This window comes from Bombyx mori, chromosome 2, assembly GCF_030269925.1.
Source record: "Bombyx mori chromosome 2, ASM3026992v2".
NCBI classification, from domain to species: Eukaryota; Metazoa; Arthropoda; class Insecta; order Lepidoptera; family Bombycidae; genus Bombyx; species Bombyx mori.
In genome coordinates this window covers 1,657,034-1,681,290 of record NC_085108.1, presented here as the reverse complement: position 1 = coordinate 1,681,290, position 24,257 = coordinate 1,657,034, and the positions used below count along the sequence as shown (strand labels likewise).

The 24,257-nt window shown below is 39.5% G+C and overlaps 2 protein-coding genes across 3 annotated transcripts in view; one reads left to right on the top strand and one right to left on the bottom strand.

Moving 5' to 3' along the window:
* Positions 1–14,773, top strand: part of LOC101738839 (uncharacterized) — a 54,967-nt gene extending 40,194 nt beyond the window's left edge. The window contains exons 3-10 of the mRNA XM_062673096.1: positions 3,294–3,389; positions 5,624–5,730; positions 6,885–7,033; positions 7,126–7,206; positions 7,339–7,488; positions 8,608–8,755; positions 10,349–10,487; positions 11,217–14,773. Of these exons, the coding sequence (XP_062529080.1) occupies positions 3,294–3,389; positions 5,624–5,730; positions 6,885–7,033; positions 7,126–7,206; positions 7,339–7,488; positions 8,608–8,755; positions 10,349–10,487; positions 11,217–11,434 (1,088 nt within the window). The 3' untranslated portion in view covers positions 11,435–14,773. The remainder of the gene's footprint in view (positions 1–3,293; positions 3,390–5,623; positions 5,731–6,884; positions 7,034–7,125; positions 7,207–7,338; positions 7,489–8,607; positions 8,756–10,348; positions 10,488–11,216) is intronic.
* Positions 14,774–16,514: 1,741 nt separating this feature from the next.
* Positions 16,515–24,257, bottom strand: part of LOC101744603 (uncharacterized) — a 64,076-nt gene continuing 56,333 nt past the window's right edge. For both annotated transcript variants that reach the window (XM_038015320.2, XM_038015322.2), the window contains exon 17: positions 16,515–23,877. In XM_038015320.2, coding sequence (XP_037871248.1) covers positions 22,675–23,877 — 1,203 coding nt within the window. In that variant the 3' untranslated portion in view covers positions 16,515–22,674. The remainder of the gene's footprint in view (positions 23,878–24,257) is intronic.

Here is a 24,257-nt window from a genome sequence, read left to right as displayed (position 1 = left end):
AAAAACTCTTCCAATCAAAAAACTAAATGAGTTGCAACTTAATTATTACGATAATTAAGGTAGACTTTGCTATTTCAGTTCACAGTTTTTTCCGTTTTGCTGAAGTGGTTCGTTTGTCTCTCATATCGCCTATCGTCGTTTTAACTATGCTTAGAATTTTCTAGAACATACAATAGATTCCAGTAGTTTGGATATCAATTTTTGGGGTTTGGCAACAAAAGGCATTTGTCGAACCGGGACAGCAATACGACTGTCGCTATACCTTAAGAAATCGCCAAATCTTCTGGTGTTACGCCAAGCGTCAACAAACAATACTGGACGTAGGACCGATAGGCCGGGAATACATAGAAATGCGGACACTCGGATATTTTACTGCCAAGATTTTACTGAGATCTTCAGAGATTGCACAATACATTCCTGTGTTGAGAGGTCAGTTTCATTAACATGTCAAGAGCCGTCACACTCGCCGCGATGAATACTGGTCTCCGGTCTCTGGTCACAAAGATTTGATATGTTAAATTATTATAGTTACTGTCTATTGCCCTATTGTCCTTTATTAGACTTCCGTGTATTCAGAGGTTTTTGCTGCAAACTCCTCCTTCTCCTCGCGTCGTTTCCTCGCTGCTGGGGGTCATGACCATTTCTTACGGATCGCTTGGAGCCTCTGGGTCTGCGGAGGGCCTTCGGTTCCCTCTTTATTTTGTACCGTATGTTCCATGGGGAGTGCTCTGAGGAATTGCTTGAGATGATCCCTTCATCTCCTTTTTATCATCGCACCTCCCGCCATCGGAGCAGAGTTAATCCATATTATCTGGAACCGCTGCGTTCATCGACAGTGCGTTTCCAGAGGTCTTTTTTGCCACGTACCATCCGGCTATGGAATAAGCTCCCCTCCACGGTGTTTCCCGAGTTCCATGACATGTCCTTCTTCAAAAGAGGCTTATGGAGAGTATTAAGCGGTAAGCAGTGGCTTGGCTCTGTCCCTGACATTGCCAAAGTCCATGGGCGACGTTAACCACTCACCATCAGGTAGGCCGCATGCTCGTCTGCCTACAAAGGCAATAAAAAAAACATGTTTCGAGAGGATTTCATTTTCTTATTATGTCCTGCCATCGATATATACACCATCAGTTGCTACAAACATGGCACCGTAAATGGTGTGGGAGCACATGACATAAGGCCCTTTTTGTGCGCATCTGTCTAATGTCCTGACCGATGTCAACAGGATAATAGAATACGTGAAATTGCTAGTTCCTGATTCCTTATGTTGCAATATCTAGGACCAGTTAGCTTTTCGAACCTTACTGTTCAATGGTATTTCGCGTAGTCACTATGAATCTAAACGACAGGGGTTTGAATAAACCACAGACTAATAAACCACAGAATAATTCGGCTTGCTTCTATAACGTTTCCTGCGCTTATTTTCTTCTTTTTCTCCATCTTATCCCACTAGGTGGGGTCGGAACAGCTAATTTTTCTCTTCCTATCTCTTCTATCAGCCGTCAGCTCAACACTCACTCCTCTCTCTCTCATATCGTCATTCAGACACTCCATCCATGTCTTCTTCAGTCGACCTCTTCCCCTCTACCTTGTAGTAGCATTTCCATACATCTCCTAATCTCATGCATCTTCTCTCTACGTATCACATGTCTATACCACGCTAACCTTGTGTGTGTATTTCCTGCGCTTATCTTGTGTTCAAATTTGAAATAAAACAATCGACAATTTCTGTGCAATAACGACATTATAGCTTGACGAAGCCATATTGGATGCGGGCCATAATTCGGTGATGCGGACTAAAATAGGTATTATTTTAAACACAAAACTTCGTTTGGTCATATCCATTATAATGTTCCAAGACCCGTGCGACTTGTTCGTTTGACCTCCGCGGTATGAGTCATTGTTATGTCACATTCATACCCCAAGTCAAATCAAATCAAATCAAATCAAATCAAGTGTGTAAAGCAATAATGCGTTTCTAACTTTTATGTTTTAACTATACCGGTTATATGGTTGTAACTATACGAAGACCTTAGAACCCATATCTCAAGGTGGGTGGCGGCATTTACGTGGTAGATGTCTATGTCAGGGAGGCGGATCTCGCCCAAGCCCTGGGCCCTCTAAGTGTTTCGGGTCCCCTTCATATGTCAGTCTGGGGACCGGCGAAGGGGGCCTAAGAAGACGACGTGCAAGCTGCTCTGCACGCGTTTTACGCAAGAGCATCCGGGTGATGGAAGGCCGGCTATCCTCGACCCACGCTGGTTCTGACCCAGCGGGGTATTCCGTAGGATAACCCATTCTAACCGGCGCCATCTTGGCGGGCTCCGGATAGCCTGCCAACCGACAGGGCTGCTGGTCGTGGCGCCGACGACCGCTGGTCCGGCGTCCCAAGGGGGAGGGTGATGGGAGAGATGTGCTCCGCACTAAGCGCTTCACTTTCCCCCCTTTGCCTTTTCATGGGTTCTGTCTCGTCCGAGGTTCGGACGTGGGTTGTTGAGCGACAGGTGGTTTTAATCGGTTCGACTCCGACATGCCCCGCCCTCCATCCCCAGGGGAGGGCGGAAGTCCGGCGATTTCATCCTGACCAAAAAAAAAAGTCGAGCCCTACCGTATGTAATTGGTTATCTTTCGCACAGACCCCAAATGTTAGGTGATCTTAAGATGACTTCCACAGAATACGGTACCTTTTTAATATATTCGCGTAATTATTTTAATAGTGATGAGATGCTATGATGTTCCGTATCATCATCATTATCAGCTATTGGACAACAAAATTGGTAGCTCCACTGCTCTAGTAATATTGTTCTTATATGCCCCCATAGCAACATCCGAAAATGTCCCACTGAGTTACTCGCGGGATATTCGCAGTGGGTCGCGTTTCCGATCCGGTGGTAGACGGTTCACTATTTTGGCGATACTGGCTTACAAATAAAACATAGGCAACGTCACAGGCTTTTTTGTCAGACTATTTAAGACAAAAATTTCCATTTTACATTATGTACGGTTTTTGCATGACAAAATAACTCGCAGATTGCACTTTTTTCCTTCTTACTTGACACTTATTATTTTGGCTAATTCACACTATATCTTTATAAATTATAGCCTATGTGTTATTCTGATGTGGCAGCTATGTTATTGTAAAGTTTCATTAAAATCCATCCAGTAGTTTTTGCGTGAAAGACTAACAAACATACATTCTTACAAACTTTTACGTTTATAATATTAGTTGGATTGGCTCACCCATGGAATGCAAATGTTCCAAAAATATATAATTATTTTTTTTTTTTTCGCAGGCTCCGAAGCGGTAATAGAATGCACTCCCGAACTGATGAAGGTCACCATACCGATGGACGGTGACCGTCAGGTGGCTTATTTGGACCAAATTAAAGGTAAATGACATACAATTTTTTTACAATAGCCGGCAGGTAGGTAGCAATGCCCTACCTAGTTCAGTCGCGAGAGATTACTACCTCATCTCTCGAAGTTGGTGAGAAACTCAGCGGGCTAACGCACACGCCAAAAATACATGTGAAATTATATGAGAATTCAATTTAATCTAACTACAATTCAATCACCAACTAAGATGACTATGCCGTGTAACGGAGATATCTAAATTGCCATTTTGTAACTAGGGCAAACTATTTGGTAATGTTTTACAAAGATAAATTTGAAAGAATATCTATTTTTGTTGGTCCACGGTTAAAAAAATAAAAAAATATGGAAAATATGTGTATTTTGGCAACCCTACGACTTAAAAAAAATCCAATGTAGTTTGAACTAGTAGCTAATTAACCAAAGAACGTTTCAAACATTATTTACGTAACATTATAGAATATAGATCTATGCCCCACACACACATGTTGATGACATGTAGCTCATTGTCTTGTCTTGAAGTCGTCGTGGCCTAAAGGATTTTTTTTTTTTTTTTTTTTCCTACCTAAGCTGATAGCCCTAGCGGCTATGTCAGCGTAACCCTAACTTCAGTAGGTGAGCTCACGGGGCTCAAACCTGACGATGTTGCTAACACGAACCCTAGCAAGAGTCGTGCTTCGCAGAATCTACCACCGGATCGGAAACGCGACCCACTGAGAAGATCCGGCGAGAAACTCAGTGGGCTGTGTCTGAGAGTTAATTTACTCGTCGAGCCCTTCGTCGCAAGCGACGGGTTCGACGAGAACGGTGACCGGTGCTTGAAGTACCTAAAAGCACCGTTAGTGGATCGGGAGGATCCGAGATGACGTGTTTTGGGCGACGTCGACTGCTTTCCATTCTGTCCGCAGGATCGGGAATGTAGTTACCGGCGGCCACGATGAGAGGGTTCTCGTGTCGTGCCGCTTTATCGAAGTGGCGCATGGACGCCGACTGCAGATACTTACTGATGGACTCTAAGTCCAGGTCGTCATGGAGGTCGACGTTCCTGACGAACCACGGGGCTCCGACGGCTATCCTGCAAAAACGGGATTGAATAATTTGAAAGGATTTTAAGTGTATGCGGGCCGCGTGAGCGAACACTACACTTGCATAGGTCATGACGGGGCGTATGCAAGTTTTGTAGAGTGTCACCTTATTTCTAAGGGACATTTTACTTCGCCTACATATCATCGGGTAGAGACGTCCTAGGATGAAGGCGGCACGATCGCGTACCGACTTAATGTGGGGGCGGAATGTCATCCTACTGTCGAGGGTGACGCCTAAATATTTGACCTTCGGGGCCCACGGTATGGGCTGGTCGAACATCGTGATTGGGCGAACGGCGGGGGCGGGGGTGTTGACGCGCCTAGTCGGGAGAGGGATGCTCAGCGTGGTGTTCGGAGGGCGACCCCTTTTGAAGAGCACCGCTGTGCTTTTCGTGGGGTTAATGTCGATGCGCCACTTCCGGAACCACTGTCCCATGGTGGTAGCTGCGGTCTGAAGTCGTCGATGAAGCAACGCCTTCTTCCTACACGAGTAGTAGATGGCGGTGTCATCGGCGAAGAGCGCCAGATGGGTCTCCGGAGACCGGGGTATATCGTTGATATACAAACTGAATAGTAACGGGGAGAGGGCGGAGCCTTGCGGGACTCCGGCTGTGACGTGGGCCTAAAGGATAAGACGTCCGGTGCATTCATGTTGAGTAATGCAGCGGTGTTGGAATCCTAGGCGAGTACAAATTTCTCTAATGAAATACGTACTCAACAAATGTTCATGATTGACTTCCACGGTGAAGGAATAACATCGTGTAATAAAAACCAAACCCGCAAAATTATAATTTGCGTAATTACTGGTGGTAGGACCTCTTGTGAGTCCGCACGGGTAAGAACCGCCACCCTGCCTATTTCTGCCGTGAAGCAGTAATGCGTTTCGGTTTGAAGGGTGGGGCAGCCGTTGTAACTATACTGAGACCTTAGAACTCATATCTCAAGGTGGGTGGCGGCATTTACGTTGTGGATGTCTATGGGCTCCAGTAACCACTTAACACGAGTTGGGCTGTGAGATCGTCCACCCATATATGCAATAAAAAGAAAAGGCCCAAAAGATAAAATGGCCACAAAGATACAGATGCTATTGACTGAACATTAATTAGCCTGTCGTATAAAGATATTCGGTTTTTGTGTATACAAGTTTTGTTATTACCATATTTCAGATTACAAGCCGTGCCGGCCTGAATTCAACGGGAAGGTTGCCACGTTCATATTAGATCTACAGGACCCACATAAATGTGGTGTCACCCGGGTGCTTAATAAGATATCAGTAAGTACCTTTATTCCGGCTTAATAAGGATTAGTCTTACTGGTCAATCGGAAAAGGGGATGTCGAGAAATCGGATAAGTAGATTTCAAGGTTATACTGCTATCTCTACATCTAGAGCTGGAACGGGACCATTGAAATAAAGATTCAAAATATCTAGATTTATCTACCAAGAGTCTTGATCTGTGAGACCCTACCCCGTGCTCACGAATGACTTCCACGATGACATATGACATCGTATGATAAAAACCAAAGCCGCCAAAAAAACTGTCACTTTCGTAATCACTGCTAGCTTCTTGTTAGTCATGCGTTTTAGTTTGAAGGTTGAAGCAACCGTTGGACTAATAGAAACTGAGAATACATGTCTAAGGATAAGTGGTGGACATTCGTCGTCGAAGTCTATCTGATCCCATAATCACTTATCAAAGGTTGGGCAGATCTTTAACCGATTCAACCATTAAAAACAGAATTTTTAACCTTGTTTATATAAATATGAAAGTAGAAACTACAAAATGGGTTAAAAAAACTTCAGAGGTGTCAAGGGACACCCGGATGGAACGAAGTTCATTTCGATTAATTAGTGAAGGAATTGTAATTTTTTTTTAAGTTATAATAATAAATTACGGCCTTATGAAGAAGAAAAAAAACAATACTATGAACTAATTACTATTGTTGAAACGCTATCTCGAGAAACTGTACTCATTACGCGGACCAATCGGATACGAGCAATGTCACGCGATAAGCGCCTACACGTTGATTGGTCAGAATGACGGATCTAAAAAGTGTCGTGACAACTTTTCGTAAGAATTTATAGCAAAAAGTGTCGTGACAACTTTTCGTAAGAATTTTTTCCGTCTAGCCCCCTTTCACAACGCGCGATAAGGAACTTCGTTCCAATAAAATTACCCAATTTTGAGAAAATAGGCATTGGAGGAGGCGTTTATCAGAGGAGGGATTCATACAAGTGGAAAGATTACCTACTTGGCAGTGGATTACCTAGTACCTAATACTATCCAACAAACATAATTGTTAATCATATAGATACAATTTTGGTTTTATAAGACACCTACCTTCAAGAAATATAAGGCTTTATTTATTTATATCCACAAAACAGTCAAAAGGCTCACGTCTTTCCTAACCTAATCTACTTTTTCCAGGGCAGTCGAACGTTCTACCACAACATATTGATTGAAGGTCTGAACGGGAACCGCGAGGCTATCTCCGTCCGCTGCGTCTTAAGCGGGAAGCACCACAATCTAACGAAGAGGGACTCCAGAGCATTCCCTTTCGACTTCGACGAGCCCAAGTGAGTATTTCATGGACCGAATTTCGCACCAATATCTTCTCCAGATCCCCAAAGTGGAACACTAACATAAAATAACGCTTTTGTCGTTTCAGCGTGCTGAACATCACTCGTTATGAAGAAGGGAAGGCACCAGAGCCGGTCTTGGGAGCCATCGTCAAGCAAAACGGAAAGCAGTGAGTATTCCGCATAGATACTCCCAATTACCTAAAGATTGGAGAACTGGTCTAAGGCTTTGGTAGAGTGGTCAGAATGATCTGAATTCACTCCAGAGCCGCACTGATTGTGATACTTTGTTATTTCTCCAGGGTATCGGGCGAGATCTCGGTCAGTCCAGGCACGCCGTTGTCCATGGAGATATTCCTGAACAACGAGTCGGCCAGCGTCTATGGCCTTCTGGTGAACTACATGCACGTCACCGACACCGGGAAGCAGCAGGAAACCATCATTCTGAACGGGTGAGCGCGGTTTATTTGACCGATAATGCAATGAAAAGTCGTCATGGCCTAAAGAGTCCTGAAGAGGCCACGACGAATTGCTTGAGATGATCCCCTCATCTCCTTTTTATCATCGCACTTGCCGCCATCGGGGCAGAGTTCATCCATATTATCTGGAACGGCTACGTTAATCAACAGTGAGCTTGTAGAGATCTTTTTTGTCACGTACTATCCGGCTTTGGAATGAGCTCCACGGTGTTTCCCGAGCGCTATGACATGTCCTTCTTCAAAAGAGGCTTGTGGAGAGTATTAAGCAGTAGGCAGCGGCTTGGCTCTGCCCCTGACATTGCTGGAGTCCATGGGCGACGGTAACCACTCACCACCAGGTGGGCCGTATGCTCATCTGCCTACAAGGGCAATAAAAAAAAAACGACGAATTTTCATTGCCTTTATTGATTTGATAAGATTGCATTCTATCAATATCCTTTGATAAAACGCCCGGTGCATTTGTATCGAGAGATGCGTCTGTGTCGGTGTTCAAATCCCGCAGGCGGGTACCAAATTTTCTAATGAAATACGTACTTAACAAATGTTCACAATTGACTTCCACGGTGAAGGAAAAACATCTATAGTAAGAGGGGGCCCTTCAAGCCTAAAAGGGGGCGGTAAGAGACCCAGAAGACAAATGGGGGCATTGTGTAGAGGCTTGTGAGTCGATTTGTTATTTCATCTAGGAGGACTATTAGACACCGACTGAGCTCTTACTATAGTGGTTTTTAAGAAGATGAAAAAATGGGGGCACAAAAAAGAATCTATTCTCATAGTGCGCAGTAGACATTATAAGTTTGGGAACCCCTCTAACTCTGACTGTTAGATGATAGCCAAACTTGTCATAATGCATTTTACGAAATTTATATTGTTTAAAACAGAAAAAACCCAATGTACATTATTAGTCTTATTTCTAGATCGATTTTTGCTGTATAGAGACCGGCCCGACCCTTGAAGAAACGAGATATATTTTCAAGATTAGGCTCGGAGTTACCCAGGGAGGGGTTCTGATACATTAAAGTTTTATTAAAGGGGACGAGAAAAGGTTGAGAATCACTGAGTCTAGATATAAATAACTCGTATTTTCCTCAGATGTTCCGTCGACCCGTATCTGTTCGAGAACTTCGTCACCACCGACGGAGACACGCTGACGGCGAAGTTCAGAGCTTTCAAGTTCCCGGATACCACATACGTTCAGTTCAAGGGGACGGTGACGGTCTGCCTCAACGAGTGTCAAGGGGTGAGCCCGGAGTCGAAATCCTAATTAATATTTATCATTAGAACTTAAAGTCAATGCAATGTGCCTTAATGCACACACACACAGAGACACACAGAGAGAGATAGAGAGAAAAAAAAGAGAAAGAGAGACAGACAGACACATACACATGCTAACACACCCATTACGCTCTTTCATGTATTACTAGTGGTTCCGCAGTACTCGAAATTCGACTATAATTAATTGAAATTATAAGTTTGAATATTATCAAAGACACTTCTTTAATCACAGAATTCGCCAAGACTACACCATAGTATAGAGAAATAGTATTAAAGTCAAACAATATTAATTAATTCTCAAATTGACTACAGACATTGTCGACATTTAAGGTTAAGTTGCGGTCAGAATATCTCTATATATAAAAATTAATTGCTCTTCGCAACTCGCAGACTCGAGAACGGCTGGACCGATTTGGCAAATTTTGGTCTTGAATTATTTGTGGAAGCCCAGAGAAGGTTTAAAAGGTAGATAAATGTGAAAACGCTCGGAATTAAATAAAAATAACAATTTTGTTTTTCCTTTGATGTGTCCCCCGTCGGACGGGTTCCTTTTGTGTGTTTTAAGTTTATTTTATACAAATGCTTAGGTTTTTTATTTATCGATTGAGGCACTACGAAGTCTGCCGGATCAGCTAGTTTGTTATAAAAACGAGTGCTTATGTGACGTGGCGTTGGCGAGTGGCGACATCGATTGAGCAATCAATGTATTTCGCTTAACGAAACAATACATATGACTCAACTTTTCAAAATCCTAAAGGAACCAAATCATGCCAAGTAAATTATTCTCGTGTTTTTTTTTTTATTTTTTTTTAAAGGATTTTATGACCTGGTAACTGAGACCTTTAAGTCATGTCTTATTTTAATTTATATTTATATTTTTATGAAAAATGATTATTATGGAGTGAAATGCAATGAAGATGATTAATTTGAGACATTAATTAACTGGGATGAAATTAAATGAAATGAAATGGGATGAAATATAATCTCAGTAAAATGGTGGTCATTTACTAAGATTTTCTCAATGGACTTTTAGGAGGATCCCGAGAAGCTATGTCCAGCGGCTTTGTTTCATTTTCCCACATTTGTGCACTTTCACAGATATTAAACGGTTAATAACGGTTAATAAAAAACCAGCGTTATTACACATTTAAACCCGAAGAAACACTAAATAGACAAAATAAAACAAATCACACAACTTCACTCCTCGCGTTCCCGCCAAAAAGTCCTCTCGTGTACTTTATTGTTTACATAAAGTATAGAGTACAATTACCTGAAATAACGTACAATTCTTTATTATAATGGCAACGGGTGGCAACCCTATCTGTAATATAGATTCAGTAAAATTGTTTCTATCTACTGAGACTTTTACCGTTGACTTTTTTGCAATTAATCTTATTTTTTGTTTCATTTAAATGGAACATTTATTGTTTTATCAAACTGTAAACGTTTAACGCTGTTTTTATTAAAAAGCGCTTATAACGTTACGTTGTAAAAAGCTGCGTTACGTTTAAAGATTGAGCTGTAAATAAAAGTCAATTTAAATTGTATATTTTTTTAGGTGCAATGCAGTAACGGCATGATTGGCTACGGCAGAAAACGCAGATCGATAGAAAACTCAGAATCCAATAAGCTGTACGAGGTAGCTCTGACTACGTTCATTAAGGTCGATTATGCTAATGGCGAATCTAGGGAAGCTGGTAAGATATTTCGGTTTTTTTTTCTCTATTTTTTTATGTAATTCAAAGATATCTCAGAAAATAACCGCTTATGTCAGCGGTCTTTAACATTGTCAACTAAAACTCCCAAATATACTTTTATAGCCTTGGATTTCAAAGGTCATTCATTACCCGTCTCTTAAGATTTTTTTTTTATTGTTTAGCTGGGTGGACGTGCTCAGAGCCCACCTGGTGTTAAGTGGTGACTGGAGCCCATAGATATTTACAACGTAAATCCGCCACCCACCTTGAGATATAAGTTCTAAGGTCTCAGTATAGTTACAACGGCTGCTCCACCCTTCAAACCGAAACGCATTACTGCTTCACGGCAGAAATAGGCGGACTGGTAGTACCTACTCGTGCGGACTCACAAGAGGTACTACCACAAGTAAAATGTTTTTTGCCCTTTTCTTCAAAGCGGCATGCATAACTGCTTCACAGTAAGAATAGGCAATTTGGTGCCCTTGCCTATATATGCCCTATACTGTAAAGGAGGTGGAGCTATTATGCACAATAATTGAGACTTCGGCCTCATATCTTGAGGTCGGTAGCCGCGTTAGTATGTTGTCTATGAGCTCCAGTAACCATTAAAGACCTGATAAGTCGTCAACTTGTGCACGTATTTAAGCAATAATAAGAAAAACTTCAAAAACCTTAAACAGGAAGACATTCTAAGAATCTCTCATGGGTCAACTGCTTATCGAATTGCAGAGGACGTATTGAATTTATTGAAGAACTTGAAGATCGCAAACCAGAGGCTGGGAGACCACGACGGTACACCGGCCACGGTCGCCGAGCAAACCCAGGACAACAAGCTAGTGCTGCACCCCCAAATATACGAGACGATACGCGGCGGCAGTAGCGCTGCTAAATATAGCGCGCTTTTAACGCTACTCTGCTTCGTTATAACCACAACGATTCTAAAATAAATCTTTTGGTGTTTTAACTAAAAACGTTCTACAGAAAATTAATAATTTAGCGTTAAATTTATGTGAAATGCAATATAAATTTGACAATCAACTAAAATTCAGTTTTCGAAAAAAACAAAAAAAAACATACGTGTATCACATTATGAGGTAATCATAAATTAATGGCTTTTGTTAGTAAAAAAAACATTCTCAAATAAACTTTAAGCGAATTAAAACATCTATCATCTTACTTACCAAAATAACATTAAAAATAGCATGCTAAAAAAACACAATAGAATTTACTTTTTTAAACGCGTGCTTTATACAATCTCAAATTATTTCTACGTGATCATGGTTTAACGATTACGAATTTAGTGTTTAAAAGAAGTGATCTAAAATTAGCATAGCTTAAATAAGTGCCTAAAATAATTTTAATTAACTATAAGTGAGTCGACTATTATCAAAGCCGGCAATGTGACTTTTGGACAATTATTGGTAAATCAGAAAAACGAATTATTGACTTTGTATTCCATTGGCAGTCACAAAACTCTTCTCAACGACATCTTAGATAAATAGCAGGTTAACATATTAACCTTTATTTAATGCAGGTTTTGAACCGTATTCTTTGAAGGAGACGATTATATTCAAATCAATCTGTATTGACATATCAATAACATTTTTTTGTCCAAATGCACAGATTGCCACCTTTGATAATAGACGACTCAAGTACGCTAGTCTTAAAATAATCAAATGTACAAGATGGATGGGGAAAAAAACGCGCATAGCTCCATTGTTATGAGAAGAGCAAAGGCCAGTTTCGTAAATTGGGTTGTTATAATAAAAAAACAATTGTAAAGTGAATAGACGATTTCAATTCTTATTCATTACTAGCTGACCCGGCAGACTTCGTAGTGCCTCAATCGATAAATAAAAGACCTAAGCTTTTGTATAAAATAAACTTAAAACAAACAAAACGAATCCGACAGGGGACACATTTTTTTTTTTTTTTTTTTTTATTGCTTAGATGTGTGGACGAGCTCATAGTCCACCTGGTGTTAAGTGGTTACTGGAGCCCATAGACATCTACAACGTAAATGCGCCACCCACCTTGAGATATAAGTTCTAAGGTCTCATGTTTTAGTTACAACGGCTACCCCACCCTTCAAACCGAAACGCATTACTGCTTCACGGCAGAAATAGGCAGAGCGGTGGTACCCACCCGCGCGGACTCACCAGAGGTCCTACCACCAGTAATTACGCAAATTATAATTTTGCGGGTTTGATTTTTATTACACGATGTTATTCCTTCACCGTGGAAGTCAATCGTGAACATTTGTTGAGTACGTATTTCATTAGAAAAATTGGTACCCGCCTGAGATTCGAACACCGGTGCATCGCTCAGCACGAATGCATCGGAGGTCTTATCCGTTAGGCCACGACGACTTCATCACAAGTCACACATCAAAGGAAAAACAAAATTTTCATATTTATCTACCTTTTAAACCTTCTCTGGACTTCCACAAATAATTTAAAACCAAAATTAGCCAAATCGGTCCAGCCGTTGTCGAGTTTTAGCGAGACTAACGAACAGCAATTCGTTTTTATATATAGAGATAACAACATCACATGTACAAATGCGCATGCTTAAATTAAGCATACTAAACATACTAAAACTCATCATTTATTATATCGAATCTAGAAAAATAACAATCAAAACCAGTGAAATCGAACCTAAAATGTTTTCTACAGAACTACAGACAGCTAAGACAATAGATTTTACGCCCGTACAAACGAAATAAGATAATATAGAGGACCCCAAATATGTAATACTTAACATAAACTTAATAATAACGATAAAAACATACACATAAAAATGAACTAGTAAAATAGAAAAAGTTATATTTGGTATAATTTATTTCTATTCTTGTAACATTCCATTCCCATGACATCATTAAAAAGTGCAGCTATCTTTTATTATTTTTGGGAGAATTCACGGAAAGTATTTTGTTTTTGAAAATATATTTGGCCCTCCTGATTTTGTAGTAAACTGTATTAGCCTGCAAAGGTATGTAGTTTGGACATCCCTGAATGAGATATAAAATTAAAATGGTGGTCCGAAAGGATTGCGCTAAACACTAAAATGGCTTATTACTTTGTTTATATAACATTTGACTTGATTATTTACGGCCTAGTACAAGCGAATTAAACACGATGTAAGCTTTTAAGCGCTTATTAATAAAGACGGTTCTATCACCGTCATCATCATGTTGAAAAATGAAGAAAACCACAATACTACAGATCGAAAAAGAAGTTTCACTTCATTCACGTGCACCAAGTTTTTTTTTAATTATAACTTTACTACCGTTTCAGCTTTCAATTATCTTTAGCCGCGTCAATTAACACTAAGATTCTGTCTTTGATAGAATTCAAAATTAATATATACTAGAGGTCCCGCAGTAGTCGAAATTCGACTATAATTAATTGGAATTGTAAGTTTGTACACTATTATGATGGTGTTTTATACTTCTATAATCACAAATTTCGCCACTATAAAACATTTTAACAAAGACAAACAATATTTAATCTATTCTCAATTTGACAACAGACGTCAAGAACAAAAGTTTGACAATAAATAGTATGCATGCGTGTGTGCGTCAAATACATGGTATGTAGTGTGTGTAATGTTTTCTTTATTGATTTAATGTATCTTTTATGCATTATTTTAAAAAAATATTAGCATTGTGCACTTCTTCTCTATTCTCTATAAGTGTGCAAAATTTCATAGTCCTCCGTCCGCGCAATTTTCGTAAAAAGGGATACAAAGTTTTTGCTTCACGTAATAATATATAGATGTTTTAAATTATATCTACAAAAACAAGCAATAGTTCTCGTCACTGTTTAGCGGACGTGCGAATCTAATCTATTCGGTCAATTGTCGTCACAAGTCACAAGTCAATCAAGTATAGGTAGGTAGGTACCACCGCCCCGCCTATTTCCGCCGTGAAGCAGTAATGCGTTTCGGTTTGAAGAGTGGGGCAGCCGTTGTAACTATACTGAGATCTTATATCTCAAGGTGGGTGGCGCATTTACGTTGTAGATGTCTATGGGCTCCAGTAACCATTTAACCCCAGGTGAGTTATGAGCTCCTACACCCATCTAAGCAATAAATCAATAAAAAGTATATAAAAAGATCATTACGATTATATAGCTACGTCTGAAATCATATTTACTAATGCAGAACTACCGTTAACTCAACAACAAGCTCGTCTTGAATGATTGTATATTAATTTTACTTTCGTAATTATTAATAATAGGTTTATTTTTTAAAAAGAGCAATAAATATTAATTTTTCTAAGAAAATGGTTTTATTTCTTCTTTTTTTTTAACAAATCACGCACTGTCGTCCGACCCTAAATTAGGATTGTCTGTTTTATAAGTACCTCCTTCTCCTCGCGTCGTTTTCCTCATTACTGAGGGTCGTGACTCCCCCGCTGCATCAGTTTCTCCCGCACAATTTCCCTCCATCTGCTGCGATCCTTGGCTTCATGAAGGGCATTGTGGAACTTGATGTTTAAAGAAGATCGTATTTTGTCCAACCATCTCGTGGGATTGCGTCCTCTGGGACGTTTGCCATCTACCTTGCCTGTCACCATCAGCTGTTCTAGATTGTGACCCTCTTTACTAGCAATATATCCGAAGAATTCCAGCACCTTACGAAGGCATGTAGTGGAAAGTCTAGTTCTGATATTAATCTCTCTCAGAATAGATACGTTGGTGCGAAAGACGGTCCATGGAATCTGTAGCATTTTTCTCCAGCTCCACATTTCTATTCCTATTCCAGTCTATTCTATTTCATTTCATTCCAGTCTAGTCTATTTCTATTCCACTCTATTCGGTCTCTGTCGATATTTTTCAGTGTCCAGGTCTCCGCTCTATAACTGAATATGGAGAAAATTAGCGTACTAGCGTTTGGTTTTAGTTTTTCGCGAGATCTTACGGTCTCTCCATATCTTGTGCAATTGGTTTATAAGTATCAGAGACAGCCATACAATACAGTACATACAAAAAGCAAACAAACCTGTTCAACAGATGAATGTTTGCCCGGTGCGGAAATCGAACCCACGACCCTCAGCGCAAAGGTTAGAGCCTCTTAACTACTGCATCACCGAGTCAGTTAAACTAACATATGACTTCCACGATGAAACAATATGGGTTAAGTTTTAAATTCAAAACCAAAAATCGTACTATTTTGCGTAATTTCTGGTGACACGGCGTATTGTAGCCCGCATGGGATTGACCCGATTAATTGATTGACACTAATATATATCCATTTGAAGGGAAGACACAACCTTTATACAACACATAGGACGCTATGGGATGTCCTTTTTCAAACGAGACTTCTGAAGAGTACTGATGGTAGGACCTCTTGGGAGTCCGCACGGGTAGGTACCACCACCCCGCCTATTTCCGCCGTGAAGCAGTAATGCGTTTCGGTTCGAAGGGTGGGGTAGCCGTTGTAACTATACTGAGATCTTAGAACTTATATCTCGAGGTGGGTGGCGCATTTACGTTGTAGATGTCTATGGGCTCCAGTAACCACTTAACACCAGGTGGGCTGAGAGCTCGTCCATCCATCTAAGCAATAAAAAAATAAATAAAAAAAAAACTTAACGGTAGGTAGCGGCTTAGATGTGCCCTGGCATGGTTGACGTCCATGGGTGATGGTAACCATTCACCATCAGGTGGGCCGTATGCTCATCTGCCTAAAAGGGCAATAAAAAAACCACTAATGTAATTCGGATAAAAGTAAAAAATCTTTTTTTTTCCTACCTATGCTGATAGCCTTGAGAGGCTATTTCAGCTTCGCCCTAAAGTGTAGGTGAGCTCACGGAGCTCAAACCGGAGTGTTGCTAACACTGACCCTAGCAAGAGCCGTGCTTCGCAGAATCTACCACCGGATCGGAAACGCGACCCACTATCGAGAAGATCCGGCTAGAAGGTCAGTGGGCTGTGTCTGTGGGATAATCTGCTTATACAGACAGAGGATACGGCAGATTTGATTAAGATTCATAATTCAAGGATTTAACAAAAAAACACACAATAATGTTTCAGTCTTTTTAATGGAACATTACTTAATAAAACTAATCATGATTACAAACTAAAGAGTATTTAATTACATTTTTAATTAAAATCACTTAAAACTAATTATTACATATATATATTTACCACCGAATGTTAATAACAATAATTTCAACAATAGATTGTTAGAAACAGTTTTTCAGAAATGTTGGTATAAATTTCATTGAATAATTCATGTATTCAAAATTACACATAAACAAACCTAAAAATTGTAAAGTATATTTTAAAAAAATTGGACCAAATGTAATAATTTTTTTTACAATTTGAAACAAAACTTTTTTGCGAAAATAACATTGAAACAGCTTACAATAGGTAACCGTATTATGGAGGGTAGAGATAAGGAGCACCATCTTGTATAGGGGCAATACTGTCTTTACCATAAGGGCACACGGGGCCCGTGCCCAGGGCTCCCATTCTCAGGGGGCTCCGAAAGACCGACAATTTCTCTCACACGTTTATTCTCAAAACATTTTTGTCGAGCACAGTACACTTTTTTCACAAATCAGTAATCAGAAGGTATTATTATTTACAAGGAATATACTATGCCTATAATAGAAGATTTTGCTCAACAGAAACCCGAAAGAAACCGTTATTGAAATCGTAACCAAAAAACCAGCAGCATTCTAATATCATTAATGACATATTATATCATACTGTATTTGATTACCTATAATAAATGGTCTTATACTCAGTAAAAAAATGTTATTATAATTCGCTTTTTTTACTTTCCAAAAGGGCCTCAAATTCTTGTGCCCGAGGGCCCCGTCTTAGTTTAAGACGTCCCTGTATAGGGGAAAAGTTGAAAAAGTGACGCATCTATAAACAGAAAGTTGTTGTTGGAAGACTCACCGAAATAGCGCAAGTGTAGCAAGTGGAAATTATATGAATATAGCAGTCGCAGAGTCAAGTGTGCTGGATTGAAATATTTGATACTTTTCATGACTTGTGTAGTTAAAAAATATTCAGTATTTAAAATACAAACTATTTATTTTTATTACTATCTGCGTGGGAAGTGTTTCTTTCTTTCTTTGTAAATAGTTTTTGGCGCTTAAAATCTTTCCACTTGCTACAGTGGCGCCATCTTAATCGGCTCCTTTTCAGCAGACACTTAAATACATTGATCTCATCCTCCTTATTTCTTCTCTAAATATACCGCATATATTACTTAACCTTCAAAATTCAATTTTCACTTGCTTGCAATAATTATTGTTATCTCGATATAAACTTTAAAACTGTGTGTACTAGTTTGATGATATGACAATAAAATGGTACCATCTAGAAAAATGCCTCCCTGGAATGGCTATTTGTTTTTTTTTATTCAATGTCCCAATTCTCGGCCGCCATCTTTGATTTGTATAAAGAAAAATGGCGTAAAAAGATAATAAGGTACGTTTTAAAAATTAGGGTGTAGATTAGTACTTTTGAATGACAAAGAATTTAATTTTTATTTTCAATTTTTTTTAAAACTAAATTTTCTCAATAATAACGTATGCATTTACGATTATTTATTTACAAATAAAATAGTTTACTTAGACATCGACCTGAATATATATTTAGGGGCAAGAATGACCTAGTATTGCCTAAATAAGGTCAGTGAGCAATTTGGGGCATATCACTTTGACAATCTGTTTCATAGGAACCCTTATTAAACATTTTGGCAATGTTACGCGGTCGAATTTTAAATTTTAATACGTATTTATACCCTAAAATATAATTTCGATTATCGTGATGATTGTAAAAAGACAGAAAACATTTTTTATATGTTCTTCAATTAGTAAGGTCGTCTTTTTTTTGTGATGCTTAGAAAACTGGTCATAACGCGTATTGTGGCTTCGGGCCAGTATTTACCAGCGTCCTATAACTCAACGGTCGCACGCAAAGGGTCTATGGTCTGTGTAGCGGCCGCGGGCAATCACTACCCTAGCGCCCTCTAGTAAGCACGCGGTCAAAATCGACCAGTTAAAAATACAGCAGGATCATTGAGAGTACCTTTCGGCGAATCTAGAATAACCCCTCGAGGTTCCTAGAATAGGTAGGAAAAAAAATAGAGTACCTACCGAATCCAGCGGCCCTTGAAACCGTTGCGCCCACACCCTGTATGCTTATTGCCATTTTTAACGATCTCGATAGCGTAAAAGTTAACTCGAATTTATATGGAGTTGTTTTTTATTGCTTAGATGGGTGGACGAGCTCACAGCCCACCTGGTGTTAAGTGGTTACTGGAGTTCTAAGATCTCAGTATAGTTACAACGGCTGCCCCACCCTTCAAACCGAAACGCATTACTGCTACACGGCAGAAATAGACAGGGCGGTGGTACTTATCCGTGCGGACTCACAAGACGTCCTACCACCAGTAATAACGCAAATTATAATGTTGCGGATTTGATTTTTATTACACGATGTTATTCCTTCACCGTGGAAGTCAATCGTGAACATTTGTTAAGTACGTATTTCATTAGAAGAATTGGCACCCACCCACCCATCTAGGCAATAAAAAAAAGAAAGTCAGTGGCGACATTCTGGCGGCTTCTAAAACAATCTCTGCAGCCAAATTCCTTTTGACATGGACGGATGTATGAAGAACCACAGATAAAACATGAATGATACACGAAAAAAAACATAACAAATTTTCAGAACAAACTTAAAGAAATTCTATACTTATATGTATTTCCCTAAATCTTAATTTCCATTACATTATTATTATTTTTGTTGATTATAAATTTACAATAGTATAAAATACGGAGAGAACACTTTTTACTAAATTCATTATTATTACATTCATATTTTTTTTTTTTTTATAAAATTATCGTATTCTAGAGATTATTGTATTTTATCTATGTAGATCATTAACAAATTTCATACCATATCATCTCATCGCATCTCATTTCATTTCATATCACTTCGTAGTATCATTTTTCATAAAAATAACAATATAAATTAAAATAAGGCTTGACCTAAAAGTCTTAGTTACCAGGTCATTTAATCCCTTAAAAAAAAAACAATTATTCAAATCGCAAGCTGTCAGTTGTCAAATTCATGTCTCTGGTTTCCAGAGTATATTTTTACCATATACCACCCGGTTTTGGGGTGGAAATTTATCTACACTGTTTTCTGAGGGCATGTCCTTAAAACTCTTATTTATCAAACGAGTCCTAAACCATCCAATTTTCACTTAAAATTTCCAATACAAGTGGAATTTAAAAAACCTCCTTAAAACAATGCCGATTTCTATTGTAACCCTATCATCTTTAGAGTAGATAAATTTAGAGTGACATTTTGTTGACAGTTTTGTTGTTAAAAAAATGGAATTTTACCTCAAAATACTTTTAATTTAGAATTTAAAATATTTTACGTTTTTATTCAGTAATTGTTACACTAACGTAAATATGAGTCGACTATTATCAAAGCCGGCAATGTGACCTTTGGACAATTATTGGTAAATCAGAAAAACGAATTACTGACTTTGTATTCTATTGGCAGTCACAAAACTCTTCTGAACGACATCTTAGATAAATAACAGGTTAACTATTAACCTTTATTTAATGCAGGTTTTGAACCGTATTCTTTGAAGGAGACGATTATATTCAAATCAATCTGTATTGACATATCAATAACATTTTTTTGTCCAAATGCACAGATTGCCACCTTTGATAATAGACGACTCATATATTCCTTTCGAACGAAAGCTAAAATAAGTATATTCCAAGTTGATTTGTTTGGAATAAAAATGTTGCCATGTACAAAAAAAAAAACTTAACAATTTATTATACAGACAACAGACAAACCAACTTTTTTGAGGGAACGCGATTAGCCTAGTTAAGTGGATTGTTTTATTTTGTTTATTTAATATTTCTTCTGGTTTAACACACTTATTGCCAAGGAAACTTCGTCGGGGTTTGACAATATGATTTTCCTATGCATCAGTACCGCTACCACCATTGCGATATCTTTACGTGATGCTCGTGGCCATACGCGTAAGGTAGCGATCTTATAATATCAAATGCTGGATTAGGGTTCGGGCGATTAATTTGAGATAATTGATCAGGCAACACCGCGGCGGCCTCTAGCCGGCATTGAATGGTGTAATAACGGTGGCTTATTTGACGGTAGCGATATCTGACGGTAGGCAGCGGCTTGGCTCTGCCCCTGGCATTGCTGAAGTCCATGGGCGACGGTAACCACTCACCATCAGGTGGGCCGTATGCTCGTCTGCCTACAAGGGCAATAAAAAAAAATTAAACCCGTTTAGTAGCTGTGAAAATTCACAAATGTGGGAAAACTAACCGAAGCCACTGGACGTAGCTTCTTTGGGTTCCTTCAAAACCTCCACTGAAGTCTCAGTAAATAACCACTAATTTACTGAGCCTTGATCTCATTGCGTTTCCATTGAATTTCATCCCAAAACATTCAAATCTCAAATAAATCAACTTCATCACATTTCGCTTCATATCGTCTTTCATTTAACCGAATTAACTTATTTTTTATAAACTCAACACTGGCAACACTGGTATCGCAACAAGTAGTTTTTTCCCATACTTGTGCACTTTCACAGATCCTAAACGGTTAATAAACCACCGTTATTACACGTTTAATACTGAAGAAACACTAAACAGACATAATAAAACAAATCGCACAACTTCACTCCTCGCGTTACCGCCAAAAAGTACCGAAATTATTTTTAACAATGTGTATAGTAACCGGCAAACATCGTGAGCAAATGACCTTGACTGCGCAGAACCGAAATTTAGATCACTTTGGTGGTGAGGGTGAGGCGCGACGGCAGGGGAAATCGTATCGAGCGCGTTATTGGTAGATCAGTCGAACCTTTCGTCCCGCACCGCGCCCTCTTTCCGCTTGCTCCCAAAAGTACGCTTGCGTACAGTGAAAAGTCTATCGTTATTAATCGTTAAGTTATATTTTGTTATAATTGCTTGTTGACTTTGTTGCCATTGCTATTTGTTGAGTGTTTGTTGATTTTTTATAAAAAATACACTATGCCGCGACAAACTGGTGTAGTATTCAAAAGAAAGGGTAGAAAAATTGTGTACAACGTATATTGCTTCATTATAAAACAGGGGAAGAATGATATTATGGAAAAAGTAAAACAGACTTCGGAAGCAACAAAAACATCAGTGAGTACTGTTAGGTGCATTATTAACGAAGCTAAAGGCTCTGGCTTGCTCATCGTGCTTGGGACTCCGGGTAAGAAAAGATCAGGGAAGAAGAAAGTTACCGGAATGGATAGTTTCGTTCAATCTGTAATAAGAAGATGTAATCAAAATAACTACATAACAAGCAGCGAAACTCCGTACCGTAGAAAGGCTTCGAAAATTTTAAAGAAGATATACATTTTAATGGCTCGGAATGAAGTTTACGACGAATTATGAAAGAGCTAGGCTTCAGATGGAAAAAAAAACAGAAAATAATCGGGAGCTGGTAATTGAAAAAAGTAGCATTCGATTACTATGAATCGAATATCTTCAAAAAATAATTAATTATCTATAGACAAAAAAGAAGATCGAACCAACCGAGTTGTAAACTACACCGATGAGCCTCGTCGAGATGTCGACTCATCACGATGATGGCGACTCGGGTGATGAAAACAGTGATGATGATGATGGTGGAGATTATGATAACGAAAAAAAAAATTACAAATACCAGCTTCGCTTCAACTGAACGAAGACCTGGCAACAGCTCTAGTTTTGACTTAATAGAAGGAATATCTATTTTACCCCAAGATTAAATTATTACAATTATTAACCTATATTTTTTGTTGATGTTCTAATAAATATATATAGAAATACATATGTTGATTTTAATAATTTAATTGCATTATGACGCAGAGTAAATAATGTTTTTGCACGTGAGTGTACCATGCGCAAACTTACCCCCACTACGTCAACAAATGCTCAAGAAGTTTGCCGGCTATTATATGCACTGTTATACCGATTAGATTTACGAATAAAGAAATCTTCATCCGCGAATGGGTCGCATTTTTTTAAATTCGCGATTATTAATAACGCGAATGAACGAATCGCGAATAAGGAGTTTTTATTGTATCTGTGGAACTGAATCTTTGAACGTAATTTTCATGGTATTTTTTTTGTTGTCCAAATTCATCTCTAGTCGGTGACTTGCTTTTCGGAGCCGCTCTGCCAACCAGAGTCCATGGTGTTCGTGTCGCTATAACAATGATGGTGGTTTGTCTTCAGGATCTCCTCTTTGCCATCGCGGACCGGTTCGTACTGAGAATCCGGGCCCAGGCATTTAGAAGTTTCCGGACTGTTCGAATACACCTGATCTGGGCTGCGGTCGTCGTCAGACAATAACGACTCCTCGGTTTTGGGGGATAGAGGCGAGATTGGCTGAGCGAAGAATTCCTTCGAGTCTGAGCTGGATTGTCTGGGGTGCTCCTTAGGCATCCTGAGTGGGCTCATGTGCGATCTAGACCTAGGGCTCCCTTCGATTCGGATGCTCGAATTTAGGTCTGCCATTCGATCGAAACGGTCAGACATGCGAGGATCGGTCACACGTTCGATCCGGTCACTCATTCTTGTTTCGTTCATTCGTTCCATTCTCTCGCTCAGGCGCGTATCGTTCAATTTATCGCTCACTCTCGACTCATTGATTCGTTCTATCCGGTCGCTGAGACGCGAATCGTTCATCTTATCGCTCATTCTCGGATCATTCATTCGTTCGAACCTCTCGGACAGACGCGATTCGTTCATTTTATCACCGATACGAGAGTCGTTCATTCGTTCGAATCGATCGCTAAGTCTAGAATCGTTCATTTTATCACTTATTCTGGATTCATTAAATCTTTCGATCCTATCGCCGTGGCGGGCGTCGCTGACTTTATCACAAACTCTAATCTCATTCAATCTCACTTCATTTACGCGTTCGCTCATTCTACAATCGTTTCTATCGAATCTGCAATCGTTCAATTCGTTCAAGCGATCTCTGGAATCGTTGATTCGTTCACAGATCCTAGCGTCGACTCGTTCGCAGACGTTAAGTCGGTCCCTCGAGTCGTTCATTCGTTCGCTCATTCTGTTCTCGTTCATTCGATCTCGGTCGTTTATCCTCATAGCGTTGAGCTGGTCTATTTGATGCTCGGTGAGGCGCACGGGATTGTTGACGCGCATCTTCTCTTGTACCTTCGCGTGCTGGGTAGCGCGAGGCCGGCGCTTGGAGCCGACCTGCGGCTGGGGTCGCTGCTGCCGGGTCAGCGTGAAGGAGCCGGTGTCTGATTCGGACGTGGACTCCGGGTGGTTCTCTATGGTGCCCACCAGAGCGGACACGTTCGGATTCACGCAGCAGTCCGCCTAGTGTGGACAGATTTAATTAATGTTATAATTATTATTGCATTGCTCATATGTGTAAAATAATAATATGTTCACGAATATCTATACTAATTAATCCTTTAGGTCACGACGACTTCAAATTAATTTCAATACTATAAATTTTACTAGTCGTCGTGGCCTAAAGGATAAGACGTCCGGTGCATTCGTGTTGAGCGATGTATCGGTGTTCGAATCCCAGGCGTGTACCAAATTTTCTAATGAAATACGTATTCAACAAATGTTCACGATTGACTTCCACGGTGAAGGAATAACATCGTGTAATAAAAATCAAACCCGCAAAATTATAATTTGCGTAATTACTGGTGGTAGGACCTCTTGTGAGTCCGCACGGGTAGGTACCA